The 20147-nt window shown below is 39.9% G+C and overlaps 1 protein-coding gene across 1 annotated transcript in view; it reads left to right on the top strand.

Annotated features, from left to right (window-relative positions):
* The window catches only part of LOC127155133 (plakophilin-1), a 48177-nt gene extending 28458 nt beyond the window's left edge, over window positions 1-19719 (top strand). The window contains exons 5-14 of the mRNA XM_051097151.1: window positions 1343-1550; window positions 1746-1914; window positions 2588-2705; window positions 5173-5331; window positions 6030-6197; window positions 6277-6430; window positions 11157-11343; window positions 11558-11642; window positions 18083-18174; window positions 18266-19719. Coding sequence (XP_050953108.1) covers window positions 1343-1550; window positions 1746-1914; window positions 2588-2705; window positions 5173-5331; window positions 6030-6197; window positions 6277-6430; window positions 11157-11343; window positions 11558-11642; window positions 18083-18163 — 1329 coding nt within the window. The 3' untranslated portion in view covers window positions 18164-18174; window positions 18266-19719. The remainder of the gene's footprint in view (window positions 1-1342; window positions 1551-1745; window positions 1915-2587; window positions 2706-5172; window positions 5332-6029; window positions 6198-6276; window positions 6431-11156; window positions 11344-11557; window positions 11643-18082; window positions 18175-18265) is intronic.
* Window positions 19720-20147: the final 428 nt, after the last annotated feature.

The following is a 20147-nucleotide window of genomic DNA, read 5'->3' as shown; positions in this document are numbered from 1 at the left end:
ATCTATCGGTCTGTCTGTCTGTCTGTCTATATGTATTCGTCTGTCTGTCTGTCTGTCTATCTATCTGTCTGTCTGTCTGTCTGTCTGTCTGTCTCTGTCTGTCTGTCTGAGGTCAGCAAACTAAAGCAAGATCTGTCTATCTGTCTGTCTGTCTGTCTGTCTATCTATCTATCTGTCTGTCTATATGTCTCTATCTATCTATCTATCTATCTATCTATCTATCTATCTGTCTGTCTGTCTATGTGTATCCATCTGTCTGTCTGTCTTATCTGTCTGTCTATCTATCTATCTATCTATCTATCTATCTATCTATCTATCTATCTGTCTGTCTGTCTGTCTGTCTGTCTCTGTCTGAGGTCAGCAAACTAAAAGCAAGATCTATCTATCTGATGGATGTCGTACCTAACAGTTCGATATTATATTGAGTATTGTGACATCCCTACCTATCTATCTGTCTATCTATCTATTTATCTATCTATCTATCTATCTATCTATCTATCTATCTGTCTGTCTGTCTGTCTGTCTGGTTATCTGTCTGTCTATCTATCTCTCTTTCTGTCTGTCTGTCTGTCTATATGTCTGCCTCTATTTATCTACCTATCTGTCTGTCTGTCTGTCTATCTATCTATCTATCTATCTATCTGTCTGTTTGTCTATCTATCTATCTGTCTGTCTGTCTGTCTATCTATCTATTTATCTATCTATCGGGTGCGGGTCGGACAGGTAACAGGCATGAGTATTTACTCTTTGGACTCAATCCGATACACGCTAATACGCAGCTTCTCTCAAACGGCCCCGTGCTCATGTTCACACTTTGTCTGAAAGCTGTTTAAAAGCCCTTCACACGGAACGTGGCAAGTGGTGGAATCGTTGTGCGGCTGCTGCTTTCTCTCATAGTGGATGTGTTTTGTGCAGCTAAGGCTGTGTTTGTGACGCGGTCTTGGGGCAAATGTAGTTGCAAACAACAAAGTTACGTTTGATTTTACTAAAAACTATTTAAACAAAACATAACAAAAATAGTCTATGTGTTATTTGCTATTTATCATTTTATGGGACATTGACTAGCTCTGACTAGCATGTCAGAGTCAGACACAGTTAACTATAACATTTTGCACTTAATCATGTTTTTACCTGGTAAACAAACTTGTACACGCATGCTCTGGATTTGTCTTTATTTATATCTCTGTTTTTGATGAATCTTTGGGAATTCCGTTATATCTATCTATCTGTTTGTCAGTCATAAATCATTTGTTTACTCTATATATTTTAAAAATATAATATTGAATACTACACATTATTGTAAATAATTTAAATTGTATGTGTTGTTTTGTATCACTGAAAGGTTTGGCGTTTGGGAGGGATTCCTGCCCTAATTTCGCTGCTGAAAGGAGATGACCAACAGCTGCAACAGGTTTCCGCTGCTGCACTGCGCAACTTGGTTTATAAAGACAGCAGTAACAAGATTGAGGTGGACAGGTGCGAAGGAGTAGATGCCATTCTGACCTTACTTAGAGACACCAATGTTACAGAAACACAGAAACAACTCACTGGTAAGACTCATTATTGTGCTTCGTCATTTTAATGGCTTGTGTGCCATTTGTTGTCCTGTGATCTCATCACGTTGTGTGTGAATGCTGTCCTTTATAGTCATGTGAACTGGATTTGTGTTCAATATTAATGTGTTTATCAAAAGCTATAAAAGTTATATAAGCTAGTGAAAGTATGACCTTTTGATATTCATTCAGGTCTGTTGTGGAATCTGTCCTCGGCTGATGCACTGAAGCCAGAGCTGATCACGAACGCCCTGCCGTTGCTTACAGAAAGCATTGTGGTGCCGTACAGCTTTTGGACTGACAGCAACACTAGCAAACACATTGACCCCGAGGTCTTCTGCAACACTACTGGCTGTTTAAGGTGTGTTATGGTGTCAAAGTCCTCCAGAGTAACTGATTGAGTACAGCTTATGTAAATGACAGCTTAGTATCCCACTGAAAAATAACAGTATACGATTTTGAATGACATGAGGGTGACTAAATAGCTCTTACTTTTCCAAGTTCGTAACCATGTACACACCTTATTTGTTGCTTAGTACCTTAAAAATAATAAAAATCAGACTATAAAGTCTATGCGCATTTTCCACTTTCGCTTTCTTGTATAGCTGCCTGTTATGGTGATAGTGCTCTTTTTTAGGTTCAGTGAGTTGTTTTTGACAACAAAAAGTGAAATATGTGCCAGTCTTCAAGCATAGGCATACTCTCATTGTTTATCAAATGATGTCATATTCAACACCCAATAATCTCCCAATGATATGGGTTAGAAGCAACATAAACCACCAGAGTGACGCCTTATAACTTATCTGTGTTCATAATCAGCAGACTTCTTGGAGCTGTCATGTTGTTTCATGCAAGTTTTCGTACCAGCGTTGTATTATTACCTGTTTGTTATCAGAGGCATATCACAAGATAAGACAGACGAGAGGACTGTTACACTACAGAATGGCCCACGTATAATCATTGTGCTGTCTTGCAAAAGTAATATCTGTTTTAATGATTTAAAAGCTGATGAAGTTTTGGTTGTGTTCTTGCAGAAACCTCAGCTGTGCTAGTGAGAGCGAGAGGAGCTCTATGAGGAGCTGCCCACAACTTATTGACTCTCTCATGACCTACATTCAGACTCTAATGGACAGAGGCGATCCAGATGACAAGGTCATAAGCTCTTAAACTACATGGAAAAATATGAGGACACTGAAACAGATGCCCTAATATTAGAAGCGCAAAGTTCTCAAAAAATTATTAAGTTGACTTGAGAAAGCTTTATTTAAGCTTCTTCTTCTTCTGAGACAGTATCTTTAGTATATTTAAACAGTATCTCCTCGTAGAATTTTCAAGATACAACCACCAAACTTCGGGTCAGACCTTCCGACTGTTCTGAAGATAGTTGTTATATACTTTCTAACTGATAAGGCTTAAGGTTTTTGAAAACCAGACTATCAAAACCAGCAAAAATCCCACAGACGTTCATTGAGGGGGTGAAAACTTTCAATCAGCTGTTAATCATCAGGAAAGCTCAACAGCTATCCTAGACAACATGCTAATAAACAATACTAAAACATGTTAGCAACATGGTAATCATGCTAACAACATGTATAAACATGAAAGCAATTTGTTAAACAGACTAGAAACATGCTAATAATTCTGGAAACATGGTGATAATGCTAAAAACACGCAAATCCAGCCAGAAATCATGCCAGTAACTAATCGTGTTAACAACATGCTAACAACATGCTAATCATACTAGAAACATGTTAACAACATGCTAATCATATTAAAAACATGTTAACAACATGCTAATCATATTAAAAACATGTTAACAACATGCTAATCATGCTAGCAACATTCTGTTAATCATGCTAAAACATGTTAGCGGAATGTTAACAACATGCTAATTATGCTAGGAACATGTTAAAGGAGAAGTCCACTTCCAGAACAACAATTTACAGATAATGTACTCATCCCCTTGTCATCCAAGATGTTCATGTCTTGCTTTCTTCAGTCGTAAAGAAATTGTTTTTTAAGGAAAACATTTCAGGATTTTCCGCCATATAATGGACTGATATGGTGCCCCGAGTTTGAACTTCTAAAATGCAGTTTAAATGCAGCTTCAAACGATCCCAAGTGCGGTTGTAAACAATTGGTTATTTTCATTAAAAAAAATAAATTTTAAATACTTTTTAATTTTAAACGCTCGTCTTGTCTTACTCTTCCTGAACTCTGTGTATTCTGACTCAAGACAGTTAGTGATGATCAGAAAAACTCAGATCGTATTTTCTCCCTCAACTTCAAAAATCATTTCAAAGTCATCCCACATCACTGCAGAAGTTCTGACCCAGTCTTTGCAAAGAAGATCAAACACCCTTAACAAAAAAGGTAAAACAGCGATATAGGATGATTTTGAAGTTGAGGGAGAAAATACGATCAGAGTTTTTCTGTTCATACACTAACTGTCTTGAGCTAGATTACACAGAGTTCAGGGAGAGTCAGACAAGACGACTGTCTGACATTAAAAAGTAAAAGTAAATTGTATTTTTTAATGAAAATAACAGATCGTTTCGCTAGATAAGACCCTTCTTCTTTTACAACCGCATTTGGGATCGTTTGAAGCTGCATTTAAACTGCATTTTGGAAGTTCAAAATCGGTGCACCATATCAGTCCATTATATGGAGAAAAGTCCTGAAATGTTTTCCTCAAAAAACATAATTTCTTTACGACTAAAGAAAGAAAGACATGAACATCTTGGATGACAAGGGGGTGAGTACATTATCTGTAAATCCATGTTCTGGAAGTGGACTTCTCCTTTAACAGCATTGTGTTTAAAACATTCTAGCCATATGCTAATTATAATCATGTTAGCGACATGCTAATCATGCTAATTATAGGTTGTAATGTAAATCAACACGATCTTTATAACACAGATAGCACACGTATGTCTAAAGATGTCTGTTAAAGATCTCTTGATCTGGAAAGCATCTGCTGTGTACAAACATCTGGCAGACATCTGTAAGATGTCAGTTTTACATACGTTCTAAATAATGAACATCTTAAAGACACCTAATAGACGTCTATTTGACGTCTGATAGGAAACGTCCAATAGACGTATTGCAGATGAGCAAACTACGTCTTGCAGATGTAAATGCAGACATCAAATAGACGTCTCCGAGATGTACGTGTGCTATCAAACAGTATAAAAGACTACTTAGGAAAAGATCTGTCTGTAACTCTTTGATCATTTTGAAAATTAATAGGCTCTAGAAATTTACATATCACTTATGTGACCCTGGAGCACAAAACCAGTTTTAAGTAGCACGGGTATATTTGTGGCAGTAGCCAAAAATATAGTGTTTTGGTCAAAATTATCGATTTTTCTTTTATGGCAAAAATCATTTGTATAATAAGTAAAGGTCATGTTCCATAAAAGATATTAAAAAATGACCCTTATGACTGGTTTTGTGGTCCAGGGTCACGTATGATACAGTAGGTTTTATAGTGTTAAGCATAATCACAGAGTTTTTAAGTTTCATAGAGTTTTAAACAGAATACACCGAAAATGTATTGCAACAAGCTTGAAGTGACTTCTGTGTCCTGTTTCTGTTTGTTTTCATGATGTGGGAGCAGTCGGTGGAAAACTGTGTCTGCGTACTTCACAACTTGAGCTTCCAGCTGGAGAAAGAGGCTCCTGATCACTTCACACAGTTTTCTGTTCCTGAGGAGAGAGTGAACGAGAACAATTACAAAAAGAGCCTCTTCAGCCCCAAGAGCACCAAGACCCAAAAGGTATAGCAGTTCCTGATAAAACAGCTAGCATGCAGGATGTTTTGGATGCTGGTCATGGGTTGCTGACTTAACATAAATGATTAGTTAACCTAAAAATAAAACTCTCATTATTATATTACAAAAGCATATTACACACAAATTCTCAGAATTCCACAAAATACTAATCAGCACAACTGTTTTCAACATTGTTAATAGTAATACATGTTACTTGAGCAGCAAATCATCATACTAGAATGATTTCTGAAGGATGTGACCCTGAAGACTGGAGTAATGAAAATTCAGCATTGCATCACAGAAATAAATTACATTTTTAAATATATTGCAATAGAAAACAGTTATTTTAAATTGTAATAATATTTCACAATGTTTCTGTTTTGCTGTATTTTTGATTACATAAATGCAGCTTTAGTGAGCTTTTGGTATGCTTTTTCAAAAGCATAAAATCTTTTGAACAGCAATTTAAAAAATCATTTAATGTTTTACTGAAAAGGGACAGTAAAGTCATACAGGTTTGTAAAGGCATGAAGGTGAATAAATGATGACATAATCTTCAATTTTGGGTGAAATCATCCTCCGACCAGCAGTACTTTTTGGTCATTTCCATTCACCAAACCATCACTGGATCAACATGGAAATTCATACCATTATGCATATTTAAAAGGCATCTTCAGTACATTCACAGTGCTTTTTGTTATCAGGAGTTAAACTTCCCAGCCATGGAGAAGAAAGAACCTAAAGGAGTGGACTGGTTGTACAACCAAAAGTCGCTGCAGCTGTACCTGTCTCTGCTGCGCTTCAGTCAGAACGAGGCCACTCTGGAGGCGTGCTGTGGAGCCCTGCAGAACCTGACCGCTTCAAAGAGCTCTGTATGTAGACATACTGGAAATACACATGCAACTGAACTTGAGAAAAAGTTGTTCAACTTGTATTTTGATGTCTGCGCAGTTGTCCACACTGATGAGTCAAAACATCATACAGAAGCTGAATGGCCTGCCTGTCATTTCATCCCTGCTTAAATCAGGAAACGCGGGCCTACAGAAGACCGCAATGTCCTTAGTGGGAAACATGTCCCGGGTGTCATCTCTACGGAATACTATGGGTAAGAGTCTTTTTTATCATACCTAGAAAACCCTTGTATTGGGTAGATGTCCATAAGAAGTAGTAGTTCATAACAGCGAATCAGTTTTGTCAGATGATTCTATTCCTATTAGTGGAGTCAAAAACTAATTCAGTGACTTTCAACTAGTGTTGCTTTCCTCAACGAAAATTATGACTAATTATCGTCGTCAACGAACCTTTATCACGTTACGAAAACGAGACGAAACGCAACGTAAATGCTTGTCATGTGACGATGACTATAATTAAATGTATAATGCAATATTGTTGACGAATAAAAACGAGACTAAACAAAATGTTATAACGTTATTTCGTTTTGTTTAGTCGCGTTATTATTATTATTATTTCGCAGTATTTCTGAAGTGAGCTGCATCAGGTCGTACTACGCAGATGCAGGCGACGTCACTTCCTCAAGCCCTGTTTTTTTATCAAATCATAGTCTATATATAAAATGAATGAATAAGCAAAATATATTTAACTTAAATAGCCTAGTTGACAGATTAACAAAACGAAAGGAAAAGACTGAGTGACATATGCTGCTAAGTTTGGTTTGTGTGGCACGGCGCTCGTCGAAGTTCACCAGAAAGAAAAACGAGATGACAGAAATAAAAGTAAACACGCTGCAATTTCGAATGATCTGTATGACCAAAAATGACTGAGTATTTTTTTGTTGTTTGTTTCCGCTGTTCGATCGCACACACATACAGCAAACGTTGCAGCCTGTTCATTATTAGAATAAAATACAGTCAACAAACATATACATATACAGTACAATCCGTGTCGTTCAGCCTGAGGTCGGGCCAAACACATATTTGCTCATGTGAGGATGTTTTTACGTGCATTAAGTACAAAGCTTGGTTTACTAATAAATAATAGTTTAGCATTCAGATACATCTCTTATATGGACACATTTAATTGGGTTCATGCCGAATGAGAGAGCTAGGCTGCGTGAGAACAGTGTGTTTGCTTTCAGTTTCGCTTTAAATTAGCCTAATTTGTTTTAGCTTGTTGAGCAACTTATATATTTTATTATTGTTTTGTTCCGAAAACCGTTCAAAATAGTCTATAGGCTAGGTATTGTGTTTGTTGCTTGTACATTATAACATTTCGCTTTGTTTACCGGCATTATTTATAAATGTAGTAATTTTGTGCTTATCTGTGTTTAACCTAAACTATAACGTTAATTTAGACCTACATACCGGTAGCCTATCTAAATATGATTTTATAATTTTATGCTATATAGACCTACATTACCCTACACTGGATGCATAATGAGCCGTAGTAAACTACATTTTGGTATTTTATAATGCCTAGTCATACTTCTGTGGATATTTTGGTGAAAGTAACTATATGCACAAGTTGTGTCACGCATTGCAATTCAGAGACAGTAACTAGTAATATATAATGTGTTACATTTTGGAAGTAACTTGCCTAACACTGCTAAGCATCCCTTGTTGGCCAAATACTGTAGCTAGTTTTAGCAGACTAAAATAGAATTTTCATTAACTAAAACTAGACTAAATGTCATCAGTTTTTGTCGAATAAAACTAGACTAAAATGTCATCAGTTTTCGTTGACTAAAACTAGACGAAAATAGTCATGGATAATTCTGACTAAAATAAGACTAAAATGCTCAGACATTTAGTCGACTGAAACTTGACTAGACTAAAAAGAGTATGAACGTGACTAAAACGAATAAAAACTAAAATGACAGCTTCACACAAAAACTAGACTAAAACTAAAATTAAAACAGGCCGCCAAAACAACACTACTTTCAACACTACAGCTTTTATGCAACATTTTATTTTTTATGCAAGAAATACAGTGCTGCTTGAAAGTTTGTGAACCCTTTTTTATTTAATTTTCTATATTTCTGCACAAATATGACCAAAAATCATCAGATTTTCACACAAGTTTTGAAAACTGACAAAGAGAACCCAATTCCAGCATTAAATATTTGTAAGTTGCAAAAGTATGTGAATCTCTAGAATTAGCAGTTAATTTGAAGGTGAAATTAGAGTCTATCTGTTCAGAAGTGTTTTCAGTCAATAGGATGACAATTAGGTGTCAGTTTATGCCCTGTTTTATTTAAAGAACAGGATCTATTAAAGTCTGATCATGTTTGTGAACGTGAATCATGGCACAAACAAAGGAGATCTCTCTTGCTGGAAACGGTTACAAAACCATCTCTAAAGAGTTTGGACTTCACAAATCCACAGTCAGACAGATTGTGTACAAATGGAGGAAATTCTAGACTACAGTTACCCTCCCCAGAAGTGGTCGACCAACAGAGGTCACTCCAAAGCAAGATGTATAATAGTTTCCAAGGTGCAAAGAACCCCAGGATAACTTCTAAGCAACTAAAGGCCTTTCACACATTGGTTAATGTTGAAGTTTATGAGTCCAGTTCATGAGCCAGAGGGATAGAGAAGCCTGACGGAGCCGGAGGAGTAGAGTTCCGAGGTGCAGGATGGACGACGACAGCTCAAGGCGGAGCTGGAGGGCTGAGGGAGACAGGTGGAGCCAGTGGACTGCCGGGCCACAGCGAAGAGGAGGGAGCAAGGAGCCATGGTGGAGCCACCCGGGTCGATGGGCTGAGGCGGAAACCAGGACTGTGAGGCTGGAGGCTTACACGAGCGATCCTCCAGCCATAACGCCGATGGAGACTGGCAGACCAGCGGCGACCCCACCGCACAGATGGAGGACTGAGGGTGAGCAGACGGGCTGCCAGATGACAGCGGAGGAGGAGGCAGGAGCGGGTGGGAGGGCGTGCATTTGTGGACACAGCCACAGGCCATATTGACGACCCACGGTGGAGCCGACAGAGGGAGGAGGAGGATGGAGGAGGAAGGGCTGACGACTCCAGGGGTCCGACCGACAGCGGCAGAGCAGGTTGTGGAGGAGCCCGAGGAAGAGACGGGGAGCCGATGAGCCAGGGTGACGAGGAGGATCCAGACGACCAAGGTGGATCTGATGTCTCCAGCGACTGATGCGGAGCCGTTGATCCAGTAGGCTGTGGTGCAGCTGGAGTGACAGACGACCAAGGTGGAGCCGGAGCGATGGAGGACCCTGACGGGGCCGGAGGGACGAGGCGAAGCTGGAGGAATAGAGTCCCAAGGCACAGGATGGACGACGACACCCCAAGGTGGAGGGGGATGAGGGAGCCTGGTGGAGCCAGTGGACTGCCGAGCTATGGCGAAAAAGAGGGAGCTAGGAGCCATGGTGGAGCCACCCGGGTTGATGGGCTGAGGTGGAGCCGCTGGGTCGATGGGCTGAAGCGGAGTCCGGGACTCGAGGGATTCTCCAGCCGCAATGCTGATGGAGACTGGCAGACTAGCGGCGAACACACCACACAGATGGAGGATTGAGGGTGAGCAGAGGGGCTGCCAAATGACAGCGGAGGAGGAGGCAGGAGCAGGTAGGATGGCGGGCATTTGTGAGCCTCCAGGCTCTCGGGAATGCCCTTAGGAACAGAGTCCTTCCTTGGGTTAAACTCAGGAATGGGAGCCCCCTCTAGGCAGGATGTAGAAACCAGAGCCTTCTCTGGACTGGACATGGGAACATGGGTGTCCGAGGGCTCCGCAGAAGGAGGGAGAAGAGTGGGCAGATCAGCAAACCAGTCTATGATATCCTCCTCCACCTCTAACAGTCCCAGATTTTCTACCAGCTCACCCTCAGCCATGTTGCAATGGGCGGAGCTTCATTCCGCAATTTCACTGGCTGGAATTGTAGCTGGCTCTCGCGCCTTGACTGACGTCAATTGCAGCTCCGCTACCGTAGCGATCCATTGCTCTGCCACTCCAGGCGGCAAAGGCAAAAATGAACTCAGATCCAGAACAGCGAGTTCAGTGCAACATCGTCAAACACCGAGCTCGCTAAACTCAGCCGCATACTCCAAAAGGGAAAGGTCTTTGCAGGTGAGGGAGGTGAACTTTGCGGCCAGAAGATCCATGGGGAGGACTCTACAGAAACAGAACACTGAGGAAAACATGGAAAACAAAAATGGAGGGTAAACACAGAGGTAAATGCTCTGTTTGCCTCGGTCAGGTCTTCTGTCACACACGCTGGTGGAAGGAACACAGGAGACGCAGAGAAATGTTTAGCAGTCTTTAATTGCACAAACACAAGGGGTAATCCACAACAGGAATGAGGAGAAGCACACAAACACATCAAGTGGACCCGACAAACACTAACTAAACAGACTGGGGCTTATAAACACAAGATAACAAGGGACAGACAGGTGCAAGGAATCAACTTATTAGACAGAGGAGAAACTGGGTCACAGGGCACATACAGTAAGGATGAAAACATAACACAAAACACTACATAGTCCAATTATCCAAATAATATGTCATGTAAATATTATTACTGTTATGCAATGTTTGTTTATTTATTTATTTTGCAAAAGAATCATTCAATTAATTATTATTAAGGCCAGTTACCTAAAATACATTAAGTGTGATAATGCTTTTTTTGCGGTGTTTATCTATTTATATATTTACAATTAAGTAATATGGAGGTCAGTTACCTAAAGTAGATCAAGTGTGATATTGAATTCTTTTGTTTGTTTATTAAATATTTATTACATTTGTATTTACATTATGCATACAACAGATATTAAAGTAATTAATATCAATGCCAGTATACTTTACTTAAACATTGCACCAGTTCTTTTATTCCTATGTCAGTGATGTTCTTGTCATACACAGCCAAGGAAGTTCTTCCCAACATCGTTACTACTGTCTCGGCTGTGACGCCGAAGATGGTTGAGTCTGACAGCACCATCGCTACAGCGTGCCGTGTGATGCACACGCTCATGCTGGCAGATCCTGACACTGGCAAGAAGATGATAAGCACGAAACTCATCGACTCCCTGACCTACCTGAGCACAAATATGTAAATAAGTATTTCCAAATGAAAATGCATACATAAAAGAGAAAATGTGGCATTAGCAAACATTAGCAAGCTCATGGTTGAAGTTTAGAGGAAAGAAACCAACAAATGACCATTTTAATGATGTTCTCTGATAGTCACCCATGTCTGACAGGTAGTCTGTAAGAATTAGATGTGTAATAGCAAATATCCTGCTGAGAATCTCTATTTCTTGCAGATCATTTGAAACAGCCAGAAAAGCTGCTGCATATCTTCTCTATAATATGTGGGGACAAAAAGACATTCATAGTGTGCTGAAAAAGGTAAGACTGTCCAAACTCATGGTAATGGTGGAATTTGTTGTACTTGTAAAGAGATATTTTTGAAAATTTTGAATGCTTGTTGTGTCGAAAAGAAAAAAAAAACGTAGTACTTTTGATTTTGGTACTCGGATATGTTCTTGGCAGATCTGTACGATTCGCATGTCCAGTTCAATGGCAGTATTTGAAAACTGACATTCATTACATAATGCATCACATTTTGGAACTGCATTGTTAGGGTGAAACAATTTACATAAGAAACATTAGTTCAAAGTGTTTAATCACAAGATGCTGTTAATGATTTCAGAGGAAGTGTAAAGGTATAGTTTTCATGAATATTTTCTCATTCTGAAAAGATATGGGAGGGCAAAAAAAAAGGAAACAACATCTGGTTATAAGAAAGCAGTGAAAGTAGGGTGTGGTAGGGTGTGTACAGACACATGTGGTGCTTTTTCATTGAGATTTTTTTTTTCCTGCTCTGAGGTTAAAAAAAAAAATCCCCAGGCTGCAATCCATCTGTCTGTATGCCAGATTACACATCAAATAAGACTCTTACTTGCAAGAATATTCTTCACACACACGTACACACACACGTTTGTTTTTGTGAATTGTGGAACTTTCCATATACTTCTATAGTTTTTATACTGACCAAACGATATTGTCTATATCCTCACCCAACCCTAACCCTTTCTGTAAGGGGTCTTACAGAAAACCTGTTTGCATTGTTACATTTTCAGATAAACATCATTTACTATTTTTAATCATTTTTTTTACATTGTGGGGACAGCAGTCAATGTCAAAAATTTCAGGTTTTACTATCCTTGTGGGGACATTTGGTCCCCACAATGTAGCAAGAACAAGTACACACACACTTCCACTCTCATGTACTCCACCCAACCCTGGAAGAGGTTCAGCGGGATAAGAGAAGAATCCAGGGGGACGAGTTCTTACTCTCTGCCTGTTAGGTTTAAAGGGAATGGGCGGAGCAAACGCGTTCACACAGCACCTTCCAACACCTACTCACATACACCCACACACACTCATCTGCAGGAACATACAAACACATTCAGACAAACAGTATACCACATGAACTATAATAGTAATCCGCACTGTATAAATTTGCATTTCAGCTCCCATGTTTTTTTATCACATGATGCTGATTTAGATTTTTAGACTTATAACACAATAAAGCTGTCTGATCCATCAGTTTTTGTCTTAAGCAGCCTTGAGAAGCAAGTCATTTTATCATTTGTTTGTATTTCAGTAGCACAAGGTTGTGCAGATCCACACGCACTGACATCTTATTGGTTCAAAACCCACATAACTTTGTATTACACATCAGATTTTGTGCTGATATACACGAAGTCCGTAACCCAACAGGAAGTATTGAGAATTCTCATTCTCAGGCATTGTGTTTAAACAAACTTCTCTTAGAGATTTAAACATCAACACCAAATTTGGTCAGTGTAATCTAAAGCTTGTGACATTAAATTGTGAAGATCTTGAGATTTTTCATTGAAGGGTGTGTCCATGGCAATCTGACAAACTTTGATGCACCAAAATTTACATGTTTGATAAAAGTCCTGTCCTGAACACATGCTTTAGTTATAGTATTCAGTTATAGTCATAGCGCCACCAGTTAGCAACAGGAAATGGCATGTTTTAAGCTTCAACAAACTCCTCATAGAGATTTTATGACATCAACGTTATATTTGGTCAGTCTAATCTATAGGCCTTTGCAATGTTAAATGTTTCGCAATGGGAATAGAATGTGTTGTAACACATCTATACAATGTCCGATCTGCCCCAACCTTCACACATTCAATAAGAATCCTGTCTTGAACACATCTAAAGGTCAATGCTTTGATATGTCATATTTTGCACTAACTCAAACATACCATATTCAATCTGTACCAAACTTCATGTTTTATAAAAGTGCAGGCCTGAAAACGTCCACATGCCAATATCCAGTTATAGTCATAGCACCACCACCTGGTAGCAGGAAGTTTGGCACATATAAATGACTTTGACATATTCCTTCTATATTTACCACTTTAAATGCATATTGCCCACCATTCACTGTTTTCCTAAAGCTACTGGGTGGTAGTAAGCCCGGGTGTGAGGACCCTTTCAACTTGCTTGCAACGTGCAACTTTAATTTTTTAATTATAATTATGACCAGTGGCAGAAGAAAATGAAAACGTGGGTGTTTTATTACATCCAAACAGAGGCTTAAAGATTTTACAGATTTTGTGAAGAAATTGCGGTTATTTATAAACTTTATGTATATGTAACATTCTTTGAAATTAAATGGAGCGTTTTTAACTCAGCATCAAGTTATATGGAGGTCCGTTTCCGCCACTGAATTAAAAATAAAAAAAGGTTATTGTGACTTTTTCATTTCACAATTCAGATTTTTTTTCCTCAGAATTGCGTGATATAAACTCACAACTGCGAGAAATAAAGTCAGAAGTTTGTATCTCACAATTCTGAGAAAAATGGCAAGATGTAAACTTGAAATTGAGAGAAAAAAAGTCAATAACCTTCTTTTTGATTCATTGGTGGAAACAGTTGCCTACTAGAGGAGCGAGGAACAAGGAGATGTGGATAAACACAAAACCAAGAGGGTAACACAGGGAAAGCAGGAACAAACGCGTAGCACAACATTTGACGTTCGACATCGGACAGAAGGCAAAGGACAGACTACACTATAAATACACAACTAAACGAGGTGATCAGACGAACACAGTTGAATGGAATGACTAATTAGACAAGGGAGAAACTAGGTCACCAGAAGCACATAGGGAGAAAAAACGCAACAAAACAGGTCCATAACCCTGACATGTCGCCCCCTTCCCAGAAGGTGCGTCCTGGCGCCGTAAAATCAAAAAGAGGGAGGGATGGGTGATAACTTGGGAGGAGGGTCGGGAGGAAGACGGACACTTGGAAGGGGGCCAGCAGACAGAGTCCATGGAGCAGATGATGGGGAGAGGAGCCAGGGAACAGACAGGAGGAACGAGGGCAGATCAGATAAAGGGAGGAGCCAGGGTGATGACAGGAGGAGCCAGGGCGGACCAGACTGAGACAGGAGGGATTTGGAGCAGGAGGAGCCAGTTGGGACCCAGGCCACAGCCGGGTAGGCAACCCACGGTGGATCCGATGGAGGGAGGAGCCATGGGGGAGGAGGGTTTGACGACAGCGGAGCATGTAGCGGAGGAGCCCGAGGCAGAGATGGAGAGCCTATGAGCCAGGTTGATGAGGTGGATCCAGAGCGACAGACGGAGCCGGAGGGATGAGGCAAAGCTGGAGGAGTGAAGTCCGAGAGTGACTTATAGCTCACCCTCAGCCATGTTACAGTGAGCTCTTCTCCACGATCTTACTGGCCATGGCTTCTTGTCTTGTAGCGGGCTTGGTAGCCGGCTCTCGCACCTTGTCAGACGTCATAAGAAGAAGCAGAAGAAAGTTGTGACATATTGTCAAGTATGGTAACCCATACTCGAAATTGGTTCTCTGCATTTAACCCATCCACAGCAGTGAGTAGTGAACACACACACCCCGTGAACACACACCCGGAGCAGTGGGCCGCCATTGCTCCAGCACCCATCTCAGTCATGGTATTGAAGGTCAAGAGAGTGCTGTTCATTCACAATCCACACCTTTAATTCCTTCCGGTGCGAGAATCAAACCAGCAACTTTCGGGTTACAAGCTTGACTCTCTAACCAGCAGGAAATCCCCACGCAAAACACAATGAAAAGACGTTAAATGAAATGGAGAGACAATACAAGAACCGACAAACCAATGGGGAACAGAACCAAACTTATATACACAGACTAATCAGAGGGAAACAGGTGTGAACGATTTACACAATGACGTAATAATTGAAGAAAAAACACAAAAACAGTCCACAGGGGTGTGACATTACCCCCCCACCCCCATAAGGCGCGACTCGCGCCGTAACAAATACACTGGGGAGGGAGGGTGGGTGCCCCCTGGAGGTATGCCTCCAGGGTGGATCAGGGGGATCAGGGAGCCACGGCGGAGCATACAATCCAGGGTGCCATGGCGGGTCAGGGAGCTCGGGGAGCCACGGTGGAACATACAATCCGGGGTGCCATGGAGGATCAGGGAGCTCGGGGAGCCATGGCCAAGTACATAGTCCAGGCGGCCATGGAGGATCAGGGAGCTCGGGGAGCCATGGCTGAGTACACAGTCCAGACGGCCATGGCGGGTCAGGGAGTTCGGGAAGGGAGGTAGCCCCCATACATCCAACAAATCCCCCCCCACCCCCCACCCCCCGGCTCTGGAGGGGGCTCCGGCTCTGGACGGCTCGATGGGACCAGCGGAGACAAAGGAGAACGTAATCTAGATTGGTCCACAATGTCCTTATGGCATATTTGGCTTGCCATATTTGAAGCCGGTAGTCCAGAGCGCGGGGGTGTTGCTGGCTTACTCGAGCGTGGGACCGTGGCTGGAGTCCGTGAGCTGGCCACTGCTGGAGTCTGTGAGCGGGCCGCGGCCCGAGTCCGTGAGCTGGCCGCAGTAGCAGTCCAAGAGCTGTAATTGGAAATACAGGGAGCAAGGACATAGTTGATAAATTCCGCTATGGATTTGCGGCAATCGTCAGAAGTTATAGAACAGAACAACTTGTCATCATGCGTTGATCATCACATCCCTCCAACTCACCAGGTGTACGATGCTCAGGAATTCCTCCACGTATTGCTCCAACGGCCTCTCCGCCTGCTGGATGTCCATAAGGAACTCCTCAGCCCAGAACATTTTGTTTTTGGTCAGTTCTTCTGTCACGAGCGTCGTGTGCGGGATTGAGGAGTAGGGACGAGGAGATAAGGAACATGGGGAACAGAACCAAACTTATATACACAGACTAATCAGAGGGAGACAGGTGTGAACGATTTACACAATGACGTAATAATTGAAGACTGAACAGGAAAGACCAAATAAGGGCATACATAGGGAAAAACCACAAAAACAATCCACAGGGGTGTGACAGCTGGCTATGTAATTATTTAAATAAATATAATAAAAATATAAAACCCGGTCTAAAGTCAGTGGCGCAGTATTGTTTTTTATTAATTTAAGGGGTGTGTTAGTAATATGTGCCTACAGGAGGGTGCACAACATACGTCAAATATTAAAAATGAAAGGATTACATTGTCAAAGATTATTACTATTGAGTACATGAAGATAAAAATGCCTGCATGTCATAATGGATATCATAAGCATTCAGTCTTTGCTCTTGCAATTGCCGCCATGTAAATAGCAAGTCCGTCATTGTGCAAGCACAACTGGCTTTTAAAGGGAATGGAAGATAAGACTCTGATTGATTTATTGGTTATGACTAAAACGCAACCATGACTCATTAAGAGAATAGAGACAACCTTTTTGGACCGTAAGACTGGCGCGTCAACCATTTTTTTCATCATTAAACTAGCAAAAGTGATTTGGACATGTGGTTCCAACCATGTTCCTGGAGGCCCCCCAACACTGCACATTTTGCATCTCTCTTTTGTCTGACACACCCATTTAGATCTTGAACAGAGATTGTCTTACTATAGGGTGATGAGAGGGTCTGTATTAGTTACTTTTGGAGAAAGCGTAAAGGCTAACTTGGATCACGTGTCCATTAAATGATAAGCTGTTTCCTCTAAAAAGCTGTTTATTCAGCTTAGCTGAAGCCTCTCTTCCATTGACATGCATTCAGAGAAAACGACCACTGGTCACCTTTTCCACGTACTGCCAGACCGGAAGCGTTAGCTTTAGCTGTTACGCTTTTTCAGCTAATGGCTGCAGGCTTGCCATCTAGTTGCTTTGTCTTGAAGTCTCTACTAATGAGCTGATGATCTGTATCAAGTGTGTTTGATTAAGGAGACATGGAAAACATGCAGTGTTGGGTGGCCTCCAGGAATGTGTTTGGGAACCACTGCTTTAGACTTTGCACCTAGATCATTAAAATAGGTCCCTTTAGCTTTTGTCTACCACAATAATGTATTTTGAATGATATCCTTTGGAGAGATTTTCACAGCTAATACTGTGAAATATGTTTGATTAATTAATCAGCATTCCATGTCATTGGTGCAATTCTAAATTGTTTTAACCTTCTGACAGGAGGACTATTGCAAACAGTTTATGTAGTTGTTGTTGTAAATAAGTTTATCTGATTGTTCCATTCCTGCCTTTCAATCAGTCAGAAGTGAAAGTAGTGAAATGTTTGATTATGGCTGACTTCAGCATAACTGCTGAACCTCAGGATCTCAGACAATCATGCATGTGAGAACACTTGATTATAAGGCAGTGATTCAGTGGAAAACCACAACATGCATTTGGCTCTGGGAGTTTTCACACTGTTAAATGGGATGGTGATATGTGTCATTTTAAAAGGCCAGTAATGTTCCATTAATAGTTTTGTCCTTTTATTCTTTTACAGCAAGGGATGGACAAGGACACATTTATAAATGACGTCACTGCTGTTGCGTACCAGGAAGCAACGAGGAACAAAAGATACTGAGAGATGTGCAAGTGAGTGGAAAGACACTGTTTTATTTTATTTATTGTATTGATCCTGATACCTTTCATACTTTTAATTGTCTTTTTTCCCCCTATTTTGCAGTTCTGAGGGAAGCCACAGAATTTCAAAATACTGTTCTGCCTTTCAGAACAGTACATACAGGACATATTGTAGGGTGAATGGGAAACAATTACTGCAAATTTTTTGCTATTACACTCTCACTGTTATTCCAAACCCAAATTTTCTTCTCTGTGGGCTAAAAAGACCAAAAAAAAACAAAAAACATAAATTATCATAAAACTGTGTGATGCTAATATTCCAGGTGTGAAGAACAGACCATAAATTAACAACAGTTGTTATTGACTAAACATCCTTTCAGATCTTTTCAATGAAGCTGTTTGCAAATCTACTTACATTTGATTCATTCATGAACTGATCTGTCACATGGATGGTTTTATGATATTTTAATGGTGCTTTTCTGTCATTTTTTTGAGCTTGGCATCCACTGATGTGAAATTAAATAATCAGTTGCTCACTGTTATGGTAAAATCCCTCTTTCTGGGTTTAATGGATGATGTGGATCTCTGTATGGCTAGTGCAGGCCTGTTTAGTGCCTAATACGCAGATAAGCACATTTATCATGGGAAAGAGTTTGTACACTTATGCTTGACAAACTTGCACTACTGGTCCTGCAAAGTAATAATTCCACTCTTCTTGACTGCTTTTCTTTCCCTGTCCTCCTGTGCTGTATATTCAAACATATTAGGCATACTAAGGATCATAATACACATTGGAAAAAGATTTTTCATTTTGGTGCAATCAGGCCTGAAAATTTGTTGGTTTCTAAACATGCTCTTGTGTGAGAAGTAAGACGTTGAAACAACACATATCAATGTTGATTTGACATGAAACTAAGAGTGATTCATCATTGGAATTCTAGTTGGATTGGAACTTTCAATGAACTGTTGGTTTCATACACAACTCTGGACCTTTGTCTTCTTCAACTTAAGTGGACTGAACACTTTATTAAATCCGGTTCTCATCTGTTGTAGATTCAGAACCACTTTAAACTTTGAAGTTCTCGTAATAATTTCTATCGCTTCTTTTATGTTATTAGTCACACATAATTCTACTGTAAATACATAATATGAAAAGCACAGTTGAGTGGAAGGTATGTAGCTTATGTAATATCTTGGCAGTGTAAAGATGTCTTTGGACCTTTGGGTATGGTTGCATTTTACAATATCATTTTTTTTTTTAAATTATGATTAATTATTGCTGTATTTTGAAAAATGAAATGATATTTTTGTTTCTTAACAGGCTGCTTAGAGCAGTAAATGCAAAATGAATTGTTTTCCAGATATGCAGTAATATAATGTTTTGATTGACATCCATTTTTTAAACCAAATTAGCCTTTTCTGTGCTTTTTTGCTTAATGTGTGTGATATTGAATTTTTTTTGAATATTATTTTTATTTGACATTTGTTTGGCTTGATTGTGTTTGAAATGCATATATGCTTGTGGGAAAATGTCTAGATCTTTTCTTTTTTTTTTTTCTTTTTAAGTTGTCAAAATGCAAAATAGAGACAGACAGAGAGAAAATTGACAAACAAAAAAAATAAATAATATTTTTGTATTAAAATATTAAATGTGGGGGTGTAAAATTACATTTTGCATCAACATGACCAAAAATGTGCCTTTTAATCTTGCGTAAAAATGTATTTCTAAAATAAAAGTGCAATTCAACAAGAAATGCTATATGGTGTTACTTTCATGAGTATTTTAACTGAGGATGCATAATATTAGATTTTTGCCAACATCTGATACGCCAATATTTTAAAAATCATTTTAAATGCTGATACCGATATATATTTCCTTTTGTTTTTTTAAAAAAAAGACCACGTCTCTCCTCTGCAGAAATTATAGAAAAATAATTTTTCATTTTGGATAGTTTTGAGCAAAAACTTATTTGTTAGAACTAATA

The sequence above is a fragment of the Labeo rohita genome, chromosome 23, assembly GCF_022985175.1.
Source record: "Labeo rohita strain BAU-BD-2019 chromosome 23, IGBB_LRoh.1.0, whole genome shotgun sequence".
In the NCBI taxonomy this organism is placed as follows: Eukaryota; Metazoa; Chordata; class Actinopteri; order Cypriniformes; family Cyprinidae; genus Labeo; species Labeo rohita.
This window is presented reverse-complemented; position numbering and strand designations above follow the sequence as displayed.